Source organism: Delphinus delphis, chromosome 10, assembly GCF_949987515.2.
Source record: "Delphinus delphis chromosome 10, mDelDel1.2, whole genome shotgun sequence".
Classification (NCBI taxonomy): domain Eukaryota; kingdom Metazoa; phylum Chordata; class Mammalia; order Artiodactyla; family Delphinidae; genus Delphinus; species Delphinus delphis.
The window spans coordinates 37,864,356-37,882,420 of NC_082692.2; the positions used below are offsets into that span (position 1 = coordinate 37,864,356).

The following is an 18,065-nucleotide window of genomic DNA, read 5'->3' on the forward strand; positions in this document are numbered from 1 at the left end:
TCGACATGAGCAGCTCTGGCCCCACCTGGCCTCTTCAAGGCCATGGCTGAAGACCGCGATCGTGGGCTCTGAGCAGACCCTCAGACAACTCACGCAGAGCCCTGCATGCCCCTGATCCTGAGTGGCTGCAGAGGGCACTACTGAGCCGCGGAGGCCAGCCTGGGTCCCGTGAGGTCCCTGTACCGAGATGGGACCTGCAGGTGGTAGGGACTCCATGACAAAGAGAAATGGGCTTAGGGAGGTGGAAAGAGCCCCGGTCTAGGAGGCAGGAGGCCCAGGCCCTAGGCCCCTCTTTGCCTTGAATTTGCTGGGTTACTTTGGGCACATCACTCTCCCTCCCTGGGCATCAGTCTCCTCTGCACAGAGAGTTGGAATTAAGTGAATTCTAAGGTTCCTTCCTGCTCTGAGCTTCTGATACCGATGGTCTCTCTGGTGGGGGGCGGGCAGTGATTAACCTTCCCAGTGTCATTAGAGACCTACAAAGGGCAGGAAGAACTGGGAAATGAGCCAGGGATGGTCAAACACAAGTTTAAGGAGCAGAAAGAACCAGAAGGGTCAGCATCCAGGCAGGCAGAGAAGCCTGGTGGCTCCAGCCAACAGCTCATGGAAAGAGAGCCTGACTCCAGGGTGAGGTCCTACCCAGCACGCTCCCTGCCAGGACAGGTGCCAGGGCCGGGTGTGGGTAGCCGAGCCCACAGGTGCAGCCAGGTGAGTGATTACACCTGTCTGGAAAGGAGACAGGCAGGGCGGTTGCCAAAGGCTTATCCCAGCCAAGCGGGTTCTTGGCCGCCTGGTTCTCTGGGGCAGAGGGAAAAGTCAGGCCCTGGGAAGCCACACTTACTTTCTCATGACAAGGCTCCCTGCTGCCTTGAGCCTGCAGCGTCCAGGTTTCGAGCTCTCCTCCTACCCCCTGAGCACATGACCTTCCTGCAGTCACCCACAGGCTTTCCTGCCCCTCCTCCATGCCTTCTCCAGGCCCTACCCTGGCTCCCTTCCCCCATCAAATCTGCTCTATCTGCTCTCCATCTATTAAGCAACCACCCCTTATATTCCATGGTAATTTTCAAACAATCCTCATCCTGTTTATCCTTCTCATTTGCATAGTGCCCCCAATTTACAGAACACAGTGGGCTGGGTGAAGATGATCATCTCCATTTTACATGACGTGTCCAAGGCCCCAGCACTTAGTCGGTAGCAGGGTTCTTTCCGTCACCACATGCCACATTTCTTCCATAGTAATGAACCCACCTCGCAGCTCCCAGGTGAGGTGTGATAGAGATGGATGAGTTGAAGGGCTGGGTGCTGTCTCATTGAGAAGGAGCTCACAGAGGCAAGCCCTGGCTTTCGTCCTCTGCTGTCTTCACACTCTGGAGAACCTGAGTGAGAGGCCGATGTGTGTGTCCAGGCAGGCAGCTGCTGGAGGCCTCTGTCTAGGGATTCTCTCCTGCCTGGCCTCCCTCCCCCGCCACCCTGGACCAGGAGGAAGGCTGTGGGTTCCTCTGCCCCCACGTCAGAGTCCGAGATGGAGCTAGTTGCTGAGCAGCCTGCAAGGAGTACCTTTTCCACAAAAGTAGCTGCTATCCAGTCCCTTCCTTCTCTGAACTGTTTCAGAACCCAGAGCAGGGTTTTTACTTAAGGAGTAAAAAAAAAGCCTGACTCTCCCCTCACCCTTTATTTGGAAGAGCCAGGCCAACAATGTCCCTCAGCTGTAGTCCTGCAGGCCAGAACCACCTCTTGTCGTCTTGTGGCTCCTTCTCCCTCAGAGCTTGGAGTCTACTGAATGCTCTGTCCCCAGGCAGTGGACGAGGGGGAAAGAGTGTGGGGAGGACTGTCTCTGGCCAGCAGACCCTGGGTGGGGTCTCCTGCTAACCATGTCCTTCACGTTTCCTGGAGATTGAAGGGTCCCTGAGCAGCAGCTCAGCTGTGATGAAGTGGAAAGAGGGCTGTGCTTTCTGATAGGGACCATCTTCTAAATGCAGGTGAGGTGAGCCCTGCCTCATCTTTTTTTTAAAAAAAATAAATTTATTTATTTATTTTTGGCTGCATTGGGTCTCCGCTGCTGCGCGCGGGCTTTCTCTAGTTGCGGCGAGTGGGGCTACTCTTTGTTGCAGTGCGCAGGCTTCTCATTGTGGTGGCTTCCCTTTGCTGCAGAGCACGGCTCTAGGCGTGTGGGCTTCAGTAGTTGTGGCTCACGGGCTCTAGAGCACAGGCTCAGTAGTTGTGGCGCACGGGATTAGTTGCCACGGCAGTAAAAGTGCCCAGTCCTAATCACTGGACTGCCAGGGAATTCCTAATTATCTTTTCATCTTGTGATTCCCCCAAGCACCTGAAGGATTTGCTAAAAGAGATTCCTGCACCGCACCAAGGGATTTGGATTCAGTAGGTCCACGGGGGGCCTGAGACTCCTCACAGATTCCCAGGTGATCCTGATTCTGCTGGTCCGTGGGTGCTCTTCCAGTAGCGCTCCTACAGAATTTCCCACAGACCCACAGACTGGCTTTTACTGGCCGCATCCCCCATGGTGTCATTTAACATATTCCTCTATCCCCTGCGTTTCCTGTAAACAATGGGTAGATAGTTCTGGAAGCTCAGTTAGATTCCAGTTCAGTTTTTTGGCAAGACAGCTTCATTTGTTCTTCCCTCAGGAGATGCACCATGCCTTTTTGTCTTTCTTTTTTGCCAAATAAGTTTTAACCCTGAATCTGACTCCAAATTTGCGCCAGGAACACAGGGAAACCCTACTTCACTGGCCTCAGGTGGACTCAGGGGCAGGGTTTGGAGAGGAAATAAGAAATCACAGCCATGTGCCCAGCAGAACATAATCATCTTCAGAGAGCTGTCACACTGCCTAACTCTTTTGATGCTGACAACAGCCCTTTGGGGGAGGGTGTAGCTGATGATACTATCCCGGTTTTCCAGAACTGGAGATGAGTGACTTCACCAAGGCTACATACCTGACAAGCAGTGGGGCTGGGGTGGAAGCCAGGTTTCTCGCTCCCTGTCCAGTACAGGCCTGCCTTTGTCCAGGTTACTCTCCTGCTGTTCTTCCTCTTCTAGGACCCAGATCAACTTCACGGTGGCCATCGATTTCACAGCCTCCAATGGTGAGTGGGGGCATGGGCAGAGGAGCTGAATGGGGGCTGGGGGCCTGGAAAGGGGAGGACTTTTCAGGGCTGTGGTAGTTGGCCCTAGCTGGGAGCAGATCTCCCATACCCTCTGGCCTCATCCTCACTGCAGAGGAGGAACTTAGGCCTAGAGGACCAAAGATGCAGCCAAGGTGGCGAAGGTACCCCCAGATTGGATCATCGTCACTAACAAATCTGGCCTCTGGGCCTACATACTCTGAGCCACAGCCTTGCCCTTGAGGATACCCACTCTCCTTAGGGCAATAGGACAGCTTCTCTGGGCCCATGGAGAGCCCTGGAGCAGAGGTATTTCCTCACAGGATCAGATTGCACAGCCCCTGTGCAGTTCACCCCACAAGCTAGAGGGGAGAGCCAGAGGCAAGACTGAGCCTTGTGGTCCTCAGGGAGGCAGGAATGCCCAGGAGCTCCGATCCTCACCCTTGCTCGGGCTTCCTTCCTCCTCTGACATTCTCCAGTGTCGGGCTGTGACCAAGTGGCCGGGAGCAATCAATGCCAAACTTTACACTGTTAGAAACATCACAACCTTCCTTGGACTCTGGACCCCCATTAGCAGTGCTCAATGCTCATTTTTGTGCCAATCAGAAGATGCCCAGGTCTCGTACTCCACAGGTGTGTCAGAAACACCCCCCCTCATGGCTGCGGGCCCTCCCATCACAGAGTGGTGGGATGTCAGAGCTGGGAGGGGCCGTAGTATTCATAACAGTGAGGAGAGTTATAATAACATCTGTTTAATCCTCACAACAGTTCTGTGAGGTGGGGACTGTTATTACCCCCATTCTACAGATGAGGAGACTGAGGCTGAGTGGTTAAGAAACTTATGCAGGATCACACAGCTGGTAGGAGGCAGAAAGGATTAATACTTGGCTGTCTGTGCTGTACTGCCTCTTATTAATAAACGAGTAACTAAAATATGGACAATATTAGTGGTGACAAGGGCTGTGGAGAAAAACAAGTCAGGAAGAGGGATAGGGAGTATGGAGGAGGCTGTAACTTTCAATAGGCTGCTCGGGGAAGACCACAGCAGACCTCAAGAGGTGAGGGAGCAAGCCATGTGCACATCTGTGGAAAAGCGTCCCAGAGCAGAAGAGACAGCCTTTGCCGAGGCCCTGAGGTGGGAATGGTGAGAGACCAGAACTGAGTGAGTGACAGGATGGTAGAAGATGAGGAGAGGGGTAACCGCAGGCCAGATCAAGTGGGGTTTTGTGGGCCCTTGTAAGGACTTCAGATTTAATTCCTGGTGAGACGGGAGCACTGGGGCATTTTGAGCAGAGAAGAGGTGTGATTAGCTGCCTGAGTTTTGACATAGACTCACTCTGGCTGGTATGCTGAGTATGGACACAAGGGTGGAAAGACGGAGATTGGGCTGCTGTAGTCCTATGAGCAAGAGGGTGGTATCATGGAGGAGGGGAGAAGTATAGGTGGGATTCTGGATGTATTCTGAGGGTTTAGCAGCCATGATTTGATAAAGGATTGAATGTGTGGTGAGAGAGAAAGAAAAGGGTTCCCTTGGACACCGCATTCTGAGCCTGGTGACTTGGAGTGTCCAGGCCGGCAAATGTCCCCATGGCCTGTCTTGCAGGGAACCCCTCGCAGTCCACGTCTCTGCACTATATGAGTCCCTACCAGCTGAACGCCTACGCACTTGCACTGACCGCCGTCGGGGAGATCATCCAGCACTACGACAGCGACAAGATGTTCCCCGCCCTTGGCTTTGGGGCCAAACTACCCCCTGACGGCAGGGTATCCCATGAGTTCCCGCTGGTAGGAGGTCCTGGGAGAAAGGGCTGAGGGCTGACCAGGCTGGGGGTGTGGTGACGGGCCTGGGGTGGGGGGCATTCCCATCCTGCCCGCCTAGGGACTTGAGGTGCAGTCTTTGCAGAGGTAGGCTGCCTGCTGGATGTAGGGGAGCTTGTGTCAGAGCTTCCAGAAACCCACTCCCCACCTCAGTCACGAGCACGTCCCCTCCAAGTCTGAAGCCATCCACAGTGGGCTCTGCCCTCCTTTTCCTAACAAGACCCAGGTGGAGGTGGAGTGAGGATGTGGCTGAACTATTCCCCAAGGCCCCAGAAATGAGGCTAAAAGGTTGTGGGTTGGGTATGGACAACTGTGGGTAGTTCCAGGAGTTCCCTGGGTTGGTCTGAAATGGGGGCCCTGTAGAGATGGCTCCTCAGGCCACCTCCTTTCCCTCCCTCCCATGAGCTGGGGACACTCAGTCGGTTGCTGGATCACTCACAGCAAATGTCCCTCCCATGCCCGTAGGGTGCCAGGCACTGTGCTGGGCACAGGACACAGGAGGATGGAGCAGCTCCTGGCCCTTCCAGAGCAGCTCAGACTCTGCAGTCATTTTAGGGGGTGGTGGGTTTGCCCGAGGTTCCCTAGGCATCCAGGGCTCTGGGGGTCAGGGGGATGCTGTCTGAGAAGGTACAGGGAGTAGGGCAAGGAGCAGGTCTGGACCCTGCTCACCTAGAGCATGTGCTGCCCTTCACGGTGGGCCCCGAGTGCTCCCTCCCCTGCCCCAAGCCTCCGAAGCCCCACCAGAGAAGAGTCTAGGAGAGCCCAGGCCTGCTGACCTCCCCAACCCTGGCTCTGCCCCCACAGACCACCCAGCTTTCCTCCTTCCCATCCCTCCTTCCTTCCTGGGCTCAGCCTCCTTGCCCTCTGTGCCCCCAGAACGGCAACCAGGAGAACCCCTCATGCTGTGGCATCGATGGCATCCTGGAGGCCTACCACCACAGCCTGCGCACGGTGCAGCTCTACGGCCCCACCAACTTCGCCCCCGTGGTCACCCATGTGGCCAGGTGAGTGTGGCGGTCACTGGACCATCCCCACAGCTTGCAAGGTGCTTCCTTCTACCACTGTCCTCCCGGGAAGGCGGGAGGGAGTGTCCCTTCCCACTGATTTGCTTTTCAGGGAGGCCTGACCCTAAAGAGACCCCCTCCCACCGAAGAGCTGTCCCCACTAGTGTTAAGGGTCCTTGTGTTGGGGGGATGACACGCCCAGCGTCCCACCAGACAGACCTCTGACCCCACCCTGCCCCAGGAATGCGGCCGAGGTGCAGGACGGCTCCCAGTACTCGGTGCTGCTCATCATCACGGATGGGGTCATTTCAGACATGGCACAGACCAAGGAGGCTATCGTCAATGTGAGCAGGGATGGGGATGGAGCATGGGGAAACCTGGGGGTGCACCTCCCCCCCTCCTTTAGGGAAACCCTTGGGGCATGACTTCTCCTCTCCCTGCCCTCTTTGGGACCACTCCTGGCTTCTTGCTGTAGAGCCTAGAGGGCCAGCAGTAGGGTTTTGGGGGTGGAGGGTGTTCCGGCTGATAAAGGATCTGGCTGGCGAGCTCTCTACCTACCTCTTCATCACACTGGATGGTCCACTCCATCCAGACTCCCATGGTGCCCTCATTAACCCATCTCTAGGGCTGCTGCCCCAAACCCCAGCCTGGCTTGGCCAGGTAGAAGAGGAGGGAGGTCCAAGGAGCGGGAGGCCCAGGAACATGGCTCTCCCTACCGGGCCGTCTCCCTATATAGGGGCCCCAGCCACAGCTGGCCCTCCCTCTGGGCCCACGTAAAAGCTGTCCCACATGACGGAGGTCCAGAGGCAGAAGAGGGGACAGGAGTGTCTTGCAGAAGCAAACCTATGACCCATTTCTCCCTCTCCCTCCTGCCCTCTCCACCCCCTCTTCCTCTCTGGTATCCCTGTATCCTTGGCTATCCTCTCTCCTTCCTCCTCCCCCTTTTCTGTGTTTCTCTGTGTGTCTCCATCCTTCTCTCTTCCATTTCCTCCCTGTCCTCCTGCCTTTCTTCTTTTGACTCACCCCTTCCTGTCCTTACCTGTGATCTCCCGTTTCTTGTAACTGGCGCCTCGGCTGGGTACCACCCCGCCTACCTCCCATGTTGTCTCCCAGGCTGCCAAACTCCCCATGTCTATCATCATCATCGGCGTGGGCCAGGCAGAGTTTGATGGTGAGTCCCCACCCCCCTAGATGTTCCCCCCAGAGGCTTCAGGCCCTTGGAAATGTCCCCTCCCAAAAGAGTGAGAGCTCGCACTGGGGTGTGTGCAGCTATCTGGGTGAGCAGGCAGGGTGTGAGTGTGCGTTTGTTTGCACAGGGAGGGGTGTGTCAAGGTGTGTACCGCACACCCACACACCAAGGCTGTGGGGAGGAGGCCCCAAGTCACTCCTCCCTGCTCCACCCTGGGAGCCTGTGGAGGGTGGGGGAGTGGCACCATGGGCTAGAAGTCAGAGACTCATGTGATTGGGCTCCTCCTATCTCCTGGCCTCAGTTTTCTCATCTCTAACGTGGGGGTCTGGGCTGGCGGTCTCTGTCCTGCCAGGCCCAGGTGCCCACCAATTAGTCCCCCCACCCCATGCCTTTGCCCCTCCCCCCCCACAGCCATGGTGGAGCTGGATGGTGATGACGTGCGGATCTCCTCCCGGGGAAAGCTGGCCGAGCGGGACATTGTCCAGGTGAAGTCCAGACCCTGCCTGCCCCACAGAAAATGCAAGAGCCCCTCTAGGCAGGCTGACCTAACTCCCCCTTCTAGGGGCTTCTCTGGAAAGGGGCCCTGGAAGGAGGCACTGGGAGCCCTAGAATGGCTTGGCCACACAGAAGGAAACAGGAGTCAGTCTTAGGGCTGGACCCACCTCTACCACGTCTGAGACTCACCCCTAACACTGTGTTGCCCTGACTGGAATGCTCTGCCATGCCCTCCCTAAGCCCCAGCCTCCAGGGTCTCCTGTAGAGCACAGAGGCCTAATTACTTGTGCCTTCTGTTATTTTCTGCTGGGCTGCCTTCCTAAGTGAGATGGCAAACCCCATGAAGCGGGGGGAGGTGTCTTTAGTGTTGCTGCAGCCCTTTCCAAGAACGAATGTTGCTTGGTTGATTGAATCAATACCAACGTCTCCATGTAGGATGGCAAATGTAACGAGCAGACAGGTCTTTGTCCTCAGGGAATCCCAGTCCAGTCAAGCCTCAGAATGCACGTCAGTAAGCACATCCCTCTGTGAATCTCTTGCACACGGAGTCCCTAGTGCTTAGGAGATTCAGAATAAAAAACCCAACATTCTCCATACCACCCCCTCCCCCATTAAAAAAATTAAGGGGGAGGGGCCATTCCAGGTGTGGAGACCAAAGACAGGGAGCTAGAAACTGGAGCAAGGGCAGTCTGGGAGGTGGGACCTGTGTATGCAAAGGCCTGGAGGCAGGAGTGAGCCTGAGGCACTGGGAAGGGGGGCAGACATCTCCTGGGATAAAGCCAGAGGGGCCCGACTGTAGGTGTTGGCCCAGAAAGGGAAGAGCAGAAGCAGAGACAGAGAGCACCCTGCAGGAGAGGTGGGAGGAGACCCGCAGGGCCCATTTTCCAGAAGCCAGGGGATTCCTTCAGCATTTCCTGAGTGCCTGCTAAATGCCTGTGCTTGGTGCCAAGACTGCAGAGATGAAGGGATCTTGTTCAGTGGTGTATTGTTTCCTGGCATGAATAGGTGTGCAGTAAGTTATTTGTTGAGTGAATGACAGAACAGGGACTATGATACAGTCCCTCAGAGAATTCACCATGACGGGGAGGGCTTGAGTGAAGTGGGCAGAGGCTGGGGAGAAGTGGGCCAGGATCCCAGACCTGGAGATTTGGGGGACTGGTGTCCAGAGGGAGACCTCGCCTGACCCTGCCTCCCCTACTGGACAGTTTGTGCCCTTCAGGGACTATGTGGACCGCACGGGCAACCACGTGCTGAGCATGGCGCGCCTGGCCCGCGATGTGCTGGCTGAGATTCCTGACCAGCTGGTGTCCTACATGAAGGCGCAGGGCATCCGCCCTCGCACCCTGCCCGCGGCCCCAGAGCGCTCGCCCCCGCAGTCCCCCACCCGCACGCCCCCTGCTTCCCCCCTGCACACTCACATCTGAGCCTTGTCTGCTCAGATGGCTGGGGCTTAGGCCAGTAGAAAGGGAGGCGGGGTACCCAGACCCAGCTACAGACCATCCTGCCCAGCCTTTGGAACACGTGTGCCTGGGAGGCCCACAGGGGGTGGGGCTTCTGGAGACTCCTTCCCATACTGCCCAAGCCCCTAGAGTTTGGGGGTATGGGTGGTGGAGGTGGGGATCTGGGCCCCTGCTCTTCTCTCCTTTCATTGACACCTGGTTCTGGACCAGCCAGGAAGATGTTAATCAGGACGACTGGGGTCCCGCTCAGCCCACCTGAGCTATTACCTGGGTAGTCCCGTCTGCTCCTATATCACCCTGAAGCCTGGGCTAAGCCTCCCACCTCCAGGCCCCCTTCTCCCTCCCCTCCTCCTGTGGTGTCTACTCCTATACCTGGCCCCTGACCCCCACCCAGTATCTATCCTGTCCCATTTCCGGTGAACCCTGTGAGGCTGCTGGGTTTGCAGGAGTGCCTAAACATGTGACCCCTCCTTGGGACCCTTGCATGAATTGGGAGTCCTACAGACCCATGAAGGGGATGCTGTGATAGTAGATGGAGGCCACATGGTGGGCAAGGAATGGAGACTTTTCAGGCACAGAGTCGTTTCTGGTGCCTCTCAAGCCCAGTATGACGCTGGTTCTAGAACACAGATCCACAGGCCTCTCCCTGGTCTGAGCCCGTAGGTACCTCCACAGTTGGCTCCTGGCTCCAGGAATCCCCCTTTCTCCCCGGAGACTGCCCAGGGTCCTTGGGGCACCATCTTCTGCTGCCCACCTGGAGGCCTGGGCAAGAAGCAGCCCAGCTCCAGCACTCCCACACTGCCTATGGGGATAGGGGATGGGAGTCCTGGGTTCAAGTCCTGCCTCCAGCCATTGCCGGCTGTGGGAACCTGAACAAGTCCTTTCTACCTTCTGGGTCTCAGTTTCCACATCTGTAAGGCAAGAGGGTTGACCAGATGGCCCTGGGTTTACCTTTAGCTCTGATACCCTGAGAGTCCACATTCATCCCACGCCCAGCTTCCCCCATCCCACTCCTCACCAGTGCAACCCCTTAAGGCCGTCTTGGTTTTAGGGTCACCCTGTTCCATCCCATCACCCTAAATCCACCCTCGTCCTTCAGCCTTGGGCTCTGGCATCTGAGCCTGAGCCCTTGCCCCTGCTGTGGGAAAGGTGAGAAAGATGATCTCATCCCTGGGCCCACCCAGCTGCCCAGCCTTTACCCACATGGTCATGCATGCCAGTCCCTCCTGCCGCATGGGGCTCCTCAGCCCACTGAACCTCCCGTTCCTGGGTGGAGACCAGGCCCCACCCCGTCTGTTGCCAGACGCTGCTTCCCTTCCTGTCATGCATGATGGTGGTGTTTCTATGCTGTCTGGTCCTGTGCCTGTCTCTAAGACAGTCTCTGTGTGGAATTTGCCTTAAACTGAAGTAAATTTGGTTCTTTTACTAAAGTTCCTTGTTTTCCTTTCTCCTGTGAAAAATAGCACAGATGTTGCTGTGTGACAGAGTTCAGGTTCTCCTCTCTCTTTCTTCCATCCTTTTGTTCAAAAAAATGTACTGAGCAACTACTGTGTGCCAGGGTCTATGCTAGGCACTGAGGATGCAGCAATGAACAAAACATAGGCCCTGTCTCCACATGGAACTTACAACAGACACACAAATAGGACAGGGGAAACACAGTAAGCACATAATAGGCAAATAATGTAATTTCTGGTGGTGATAAGAGTCACAAAGAAAAATAAGAGAATAAGAGGATAGAGAATGACAGGGTGATATTTTAGATGAGGTGGTCAGGGAAGGAGGGCCTTTCTGAGGAGATGACAGTTAGATGAGCCCCGAGAAAATGAGAGAGGGAGGCATGCTGATATCTGAGGCACAAGGGCTCCAAGGAGAAGGAGCAGCAAGTGTAAAGGCCCTGAGGTGTGTTTGAAGAACATTAAGGAGGCCAGTGTGGTTGAAGCTGCATTAAGGAGGGGAGAATGCAGGAGATGGGGTTGGGGGTAAAGAATCTGGAATGTGCAGGGCCTTGCAGGCCACAGAAAGGCCTTCAGCATTACTCTGAGTGAATCAGGGAGCCACTGAGGAGGTGAGAGAGGTGAGTAACATGATCAGATTATTCCGTGGGTGACTTTACTGCATCTGATCACTCATCTCTCAACAAGTATTTACTGAGCATTAGTGCCAGGCCCTGCTCAGGTTGGAGACACTGTCTCACACACAGTTGCACCTTCATGGGCCTAACCCCTGCTCTGGAGCAATAAGCAAGGAGATCCCACCACCCTGGGGTATCAACACCAAACCAATGAGAGGGACCAGGATCTGTGGCCACCAAAGCGGGGCTCTTGGGGCAGCCTAAATGCCACACAGGTCATGTGCCCAGGATGACTTACTGCTCCTCTGTGTGATGGGACTGTCACTCCTCCCTTGCGGGATCGTTGTGTGGTCAGAGTGACACGTAGATGTGCACGCATGAAGCGTGTGACATTCCCAGGGCCTGCTGCACTAGGTGCACAGTAAACACCACTTTCCTCCTTGTCCCTCTTCACATATAAGTCCCTGTGACCATGAGGGACCAGGATCACAGGGAAAGGGGATTTCTCCCTTCTCTGGGTGAGTTTGCTCTCAGATGAGCCCTCCAGGCAGCCTTTCCCAACCAGCACATCACAAGAAATTGGTGTTAATTATACCAAAGTTTGGGACTTGCTTGCTTCTTAGATGATTTTATGGTAAATTAGAGCTGATTCACCACGGTCCTTATAATTAGATGCCCCTCTGACTTGCATTCCGATCCACTTTGAGTGGGTACCGGCTGGAGTCATAGCTCGAGAAGAAGAAAGTTCCCATAACCAGCAGCCCATTTTTACCTCACCTTGGGCTCCCGTGGGAAAGCATCGGGAGGAGAAGGCCGCCTGGCAGGGCAGTCGAGGCTCAGAGCCGCTGCCACTGGTGCACCGAGAGTGTCTTTACTGTGCTCAACACGGTAGCTGGGTTCTTTCCCAAGGTGTGTTCCACGGAACACTGGTTCCCTGGCATGGGTTTTGGGAAACTGCCCACTCTGAGCCCCTCTCAGAGAGTCCCCATGGCCTTCAGGGTATTAGAGGCTTTGATTAGTCCTGTGGCAAAAAGACTATTTTGACTTGGTTCATCCCAATGTTTTCTAAGCGTTTTGACCATGGGGTCAGGGTGTGTGTGTGTGTGTTTGGCTGTAACACTATCACCAAGCAGAACATGTTGTCTTGGGAATTTCAGTAGAGACAGTCTCCCTGGTTCCCAGGCCAACACAAAAGCCTGAGGCTTTTTCCCAGGAGGCCAGAGGAGGTCATGGAGTTGGGGAACTTCTCAGAGGGGATGGGGTAGGAGAGGTGAAGACCTCCAGTTGCCTCTGGAGAGAAGGAAGGGGCCTCAAAAGGGGCCCCTGCCCCTGCCACATCAGGAAGAGAAACCACAGAGAAGAAAGGAGGGCGTTTGGAAATTCACAGGCCCAGACTCACGGCTCCATTTTGACTTTACTTTATGATATTCCTTTATTGGGCTGAGAGGTGTGTGTGGGACAGAGCTGGGGGAGGACAGGCAGAGAAGGGAGAGGCAACTGAAGGGTCCCCCTGGGCTGTGAGCCTCTACCCAGGCAGCCCATTCAATCCCCAGGCCTTACCCCAGGATTGAGGACCCCAAGAATGATCAGCCCCCAGATCATTCCTCTACCCACTTCTCTGCCTTTAGAAGTCCCTTTACCACTCTCACTTCAAATGCCCCTGAATTAATAAAAATAAGGTTATAATAATAGTAATGACCAACACTCATATGTACTTACTAAGTACCAAGCATTCTTCTAAGCACTTTATATGTATTAAGAAAGTTTACCTTCATAACAACACCATCAAGAAGGTACTATCATGATCCTATTTTCCAGATGAGAAAACTGAGGCATAGAGAGGTCAAGGGACTTGTTCAAGTCATACTACTAGAAAGTAATGGAGCCTATAGTTATCCGTCTGAGCCCCAAGGTGGAATGGGATCAGCGACCTAGTTGCCATTTAATTGCTGTGTCACCTTTGCTGGGCTACGCCTGCCCTCTCTGGATCTTAGTCTCCCAACTGGTAAAATGGAGGGGATGGGATCTATGTCATAGGGGTCTCCCCACCTCTCTTGAATCTCAGCTCTCCCATCAGCCTAACCTCTCAGACCCCCGCCAGACCCCATAGGCTTCCTGGGGCCCTGTTATGTCCAGGCTGGATTCTCTCTATCGCCACACCAGCCCCTCCCACATCCCTGGGATGCCTGGCTGCCATTGGCCTGCAGAAGAGGTCCCTGAGCCTTGCCTGGAAGGGGCAAGAGAGGTAGAAGCAGAGAATGGGGCTGACAGCACAGTTGGAGTAGGCCAGGATGGTGGAGAGGCTGGATGCCACAAAAGCCACCAGCATGGCAGGCAGGTCACCCACAGCTGCCACATAGCCTAGCACAGAGCAGGGTCCCCACATCTGCATGAAGACCACCGGCACCACAAGGATGAGCCCTGTGTTCTCCCGGTGCTCCCAGATGTTCTACCCCCTGGGGCTACGGGTATGTCTCCACAGGAGCCAGCCCAGGTGGCTGAAAGAGGAGCCCAGCCCCATCATGCAAGGCAGGAAGGCCAGAGCTCCCAGCAGGGTGAAGTAGCAGGAGGTCTGAGCAGGGTTCAGGAGCAAGAGGCAGGCCTGGGCCTCCTCCTCCACGACCACTCGCTGGAGCAGCCAGTTGGGTAGCAATGCAGTGAGGCCCAGGACCCACGTGGCCCCACAGAGCAGCAGGCGGACACCCAGGCCAGACGGGAGGGCCGCGTCAGGCCAGGCCACTGCCACGTGGCACAGAAGAGCCATGGCCACCATGCCATAGAAGGTGCAGAACATGGTGGTGGTGTTGGCAGCCTGGCTGATGGTGCAGATGGTGGGTGCCAGCCACCAGTCCTGCCACAGGAAGCTCAGCAGGAGCACAGGCACCACGCCGGCCAGGAAGAGCAGGTCAGACAGCGTGATGCTCGCCGTGAGGCTGTTGGTCAAGGTGAGGAGTGGGTGGGGGGCGCCCAGACCCCGGCCCACCACCAGCAGCCCCACCTGGGGACGAGGCCACAGACCCCGGCAAAGAGGAGTCGGAGCAGTCGCTCAGGTGTAGCTGTGAGCCCAGCGGTGGACGTGGTGTTGGCCTCCATGCTCCTGCTCTGGACACACAAGGACAGGATAGAAACCTGCCCGAGGGCTGCCTCCCTCTTTCCCTGTTGAGCCCCCTCCTTTCACAGACCCCTGCACACAGTGGGTGCCCTTGGCATGCACCAGCCCCTTTAGACCTCACAACAACCCATCAATTCCCTGGGTTCAAATCCTGACCCTGCTCCTTGGGAGCTCCATGATCTCGGGAAAGTTACCTCATGTTTCTCTACCTCAGTTTCCTCAACTTTAAGGAAACGAGGAAATAAAGGAAACAAAACAGGTGTCAACAGTAACTGTCACTAAAGGATGAGATTCAGGTAATTTTCATTTTCTTCTTTTTAATTTCTGTGTTTCTAAAATTTCTGCAGGGAGTACAAATTGAATCTGATAAACATTATTTACATATTTAGCATATATATTTAGTATATATATTTATTTATTGTGTGTATATATATATATATATATTTTTTTTTTTTTAACAAAACCTTGCCCTGCCTGTGAAATGAGCAAGTTTTTTTTTATATCTTTATTGAAGTATAATTGCTTTACAAAAATGAGCAAGTTTTAATTTGAAGTTCAAGTGGGAAAATGAATGTGCAAGTGCTTTGAGAAGGTATAAAGCCCCAACCAGTGGTTCCCAAGCATGTCTACACATTGGGATCAGTTGAGGAGTTTCAAAAATACTAATACATGGGTCACACCCCCAAAGACCCGATTTGATTGGTTTGGGCTTTGACAGTTTTGAAAGACCAGCTTGGGAACCTGAATAATCTGAATCCAGTTTCCCCTGCGGCTCCCCAGGCTCCACCAGCCACACCCCAGCTGCTCCTCAAGTGTATCCGGAGATTGACACCTCAAGGCAGAGGGCTGCACCAGGGGCACCATGGCATGGGGCCAGGAGTGGGATCCCCAAATGTGGCACCTTAGAGGCACATCTTGGTTTGGAAAGAGAGTGGGGTTGGGGCTCAGGGAGACAGGGGCGATGGAGCATATCAGAGGGAACCACTGCCTCTACGGTCATGCTATGCGGGTTACCTGGCGGGGGGCGGGGGGAAGTGCTGCACCCCAGCTGTCAGATCTTCCTCCTCACCCCTACTCCATCCCATAAGCTGAGGACATGGGGAGCTCCCAAATGAGAGAACTCAGGCTGGGAGATGGGGTCAAGGCATCCCAGAGTTGGCTCAGGGGCTGATGTCGTCATTCCCTTTTCTCCTACACTGGGGGTGGAGGCTGGAAAACCCCTCTGGTAGTTGGCTCAGAGCCAGGGCTGGGGGTCCCCTAGGTCCCTCCTGCAGAACCCTGCCTGGAGGACTTGCTTGGTCTCCGGGACCCAACGACAGCCACTTGCCTGAAAACAGCTGAGAAGAGACCAGAGGGGGTCTCTATAAATTCTGCCGCCAAAGCCGCAGATCTCAGACTCTGGTTCCAGGGGCTGCAGGGGAAGGACAGTGTTCCTGAGCCACTCTCTAGGCATTTGTCATTGCTTTTTTATTTCTTCTACATGGCCCAGGCTTGCCTGCTAATAATATGAAATATGATTGGAGAGGAGGGGAGGGAAAGGGATAAGGAAAAGGAGAAGGCTCAAAGGACCTTGCCCCTGCTCTGTCTAAGCATCCATACCTTCCTATAAGAAGCTCTATAACTTCAGGGTTAAGCTTATGGGGCACTGGAGCCTGGGGTTAAAACCTTGCTCAACCACTTGCTGAGCTATGTAACTGTGGGCAATCTACTCAATCTTCTATGCCTAACTTTCCTTATCTGTAAAATGGGGATAATAACAGGCCCCATCTTAAAGGGTTGATGTGAGGATTAAATGAGGTAATACAAGCTAAGTGCTCAGAACAGTGCCTGGCACATAGTAGGTGCTTGGTAAATGATGGCTATTGTTCTGATCCTGCCCAGCCTCAGTTCCAAAAAGCTCTCTTCTCTGACACCCCTGCCCAGGCTCCAACTTATCCCCCTGCCCTCCCCTTCTTATTCCACACCCTGAGACCCATCAACCTAGTCCCACCCTCCATTTCTTAATCAGCCTCAAGCTAAGTTATGACCAGAGCCCCCTTGGCTGACATGCCCTAAGAACTCAGCACTTGCCTGGAAGTTCACTCTGAAGTCTACCTTGAGTCCCTCCTGCTGCTCTCCTCACCTGCCTTGTGCTGCTCTGAGGTTCCCGGGCCCTGCTTAGTGACTTGGAGCCCTTTGACACCAGGAAAGTCTAGCGCCCCCTCCGCAGCTGTACTCTGCACAGAAGCTGGATCCAGCCAGAGAAAGCCAGGAGAGGCCTCTGGGCAGGTGTGCAGTCCCTTCTAGCACCCCACCTCCAAGGAACTTGAGCTAGCTGCCTGAGGTGGGATCAGAGCTGAGATGGGAGGGGCAGGCAGAGAGGCCATTTCTATACTGGATCCCCCAAAGAATAAGGGCTCTATCCACTCTACTGGCTCCCCCAGGAATCACACCCTGCCTACCTGCCTCATTAACTCACTGGCCCATAGGACAGAGATGCTGGTGCCTGCCAGATCCCCAGACCCCTGAGACAGAGCCATTAGCAACAGTAGGACCTGCCCCACCCCCGACTCTCAGCCAGGGCCAGGCATCATTTACTCCAGCTCACCTCTCCCTGTCTCTCTGTCTGTCTCTGTCTTTCTCTGAGCCTACTACAGCCTAGAACCTGCTCAGAACAGAAGGAGGCTTGTGGGCTGACAGGATCCAAGAAGGGAGAAGACATTGGAGCTAAGAAAGAATCAGTGAGCGGGACCAGTAAGAGAAATGGCTGGATCACAGGAATCATTCTGCCTTTACTAGTCTAGAGATTGAATGGGATCCATTAAGGGCATCTAATCTAACCCTCTGGTGGCTTCTGATACCTGAATCTTTCCCACCTCACCTCTTTGCCAAGTGTTACCTGGCTTTGGCTTGTAAGCCTTTAGTGACAGAGAGCTCAGTCTTTTAGAAGTGAGCAGAGGGATAGGGGCCAAGAGTGGAGACTCTGATTAAATTGATTGGAGGTCTCTTTCCTCTATCTCATTCCCTCCTCTTTCTCCTTCATTCTCTCTCTCTTACCCTCTGCCTCCGGAACTGTATTTGCTTGTGTCTATGCAACTGAGGTTTCCTCTGATTCAGCTGAGGAAGTCACCAGTACCTGAATGATTACAAAGTACCAAACTCAGCACCCTGCCCACACTGGACCGCAGTACCTGGTGAGCATTATTTTGGTTAACGGTAAGATGACACAATCGACATTTACAGCAAACACAGATGACAGGAGATAGTCCAACACCAAGAGGCTGTCTGAGACTCTCAAAGCACTCTCCCTAAGGGCACTGAAATTCCCAGCTCCGGGCTGTAATGTGCAGCCACCTTTCAGGAGGCAAATGTTGTGCAATTCTGGGAACTCTCACAAACGCTCCAAAGAGGGACCCTTGAATAATCTGAATCCAGTTTCCCCTGCGGCTCCCCAGGCTCCACCAGCCACACCCCAGCTGCTCCTCAAGTATATCCGGAGATTGACACCTCAAGGCAGAGGGCTGCACCAGGGGCACCATGGCATGGGGACAGGAGTGGGATCCCCAAATGTGGCCCCTTAGAGGCACATCTTGGGGAAAGAGAGTGGGGTTGGGGCTCAGGGAGACAGGGGGGATGGAGCATATCAGGGGCCATCAGAACATCGCTCTTCCCCAGGAATCGGCTTCTGCTCGAAAGAACCCCATGCTTGCAAACAGATACAGTGAGTGTGACAAGGTTCACCGGCTTTGCCACGCACGGAACAGTGGGGCTGCTTTAATAAACAGTGTACTTTGTGATTAACAGGCCATATCAAT

At 54.5% G+C, this 18,065-nt stretch overlaps 2 protein-coding genes across 3 annotated transcripts in view; one reads left to right on the forward strand and one right to left on the reverse strand.

The window, feature by feature from the left end:
- Nucleotides 1-10,507, forward strand: part of CPNE5 (copine 5) — a 91,204-nt gene extending 80,697 nt beyond the window's left edge. For both annotated transcript variants that reach the window (XM_060021908.1, XM_060021909.1), the window contains 7 exons: nt 3,058-3,104; nt 4,726-4,907; nt 5,817-5,944; nt 6,186-6,288; nt 7,058-7,115; nt 7,545-7,618; nt 8,834-10,507. In XM_060021908.1, the coding sequence (XP_059877891.1) occupies nt 3,058-3,104; nt 4,726-4,907; nt 5,817-5,944; nt 6,186-6,288; nt 7,058-7,115; nt 7,545-7,618; nt 8,834-9,052 (811 nt within the window). In that variant the 3' untranslated portion in view covers nt 9,053-10,507. The remainder of the gene's footprint in view (nt 1-3,057; nt 3,105-4,725; nt 4,908-5,816; nt 5,945-6,185; nt 6,289-7,057; nt 7,116-7,544; nt 7,619-8,833) is intronic.
- A 1,879-nt stretch (nt 10,508-12,386) lies between these two features.
- On the reverse strand, nt 12,387-14,252 carry LOC132431894 (pyroglutamylated RF-amide peptide receptor-like). The gene is given in 4 exon segments (XM_060021635.1): nt 12,387-12,449; nt 13,387-13,520; nt 13,626-14,162; nt 14,165-14,252. Coding segments are annotated over 4 exon segments (822 nt in total).
- Nucleotides 14,253-18,065: the final 3,813 nt, after the last annotated feature.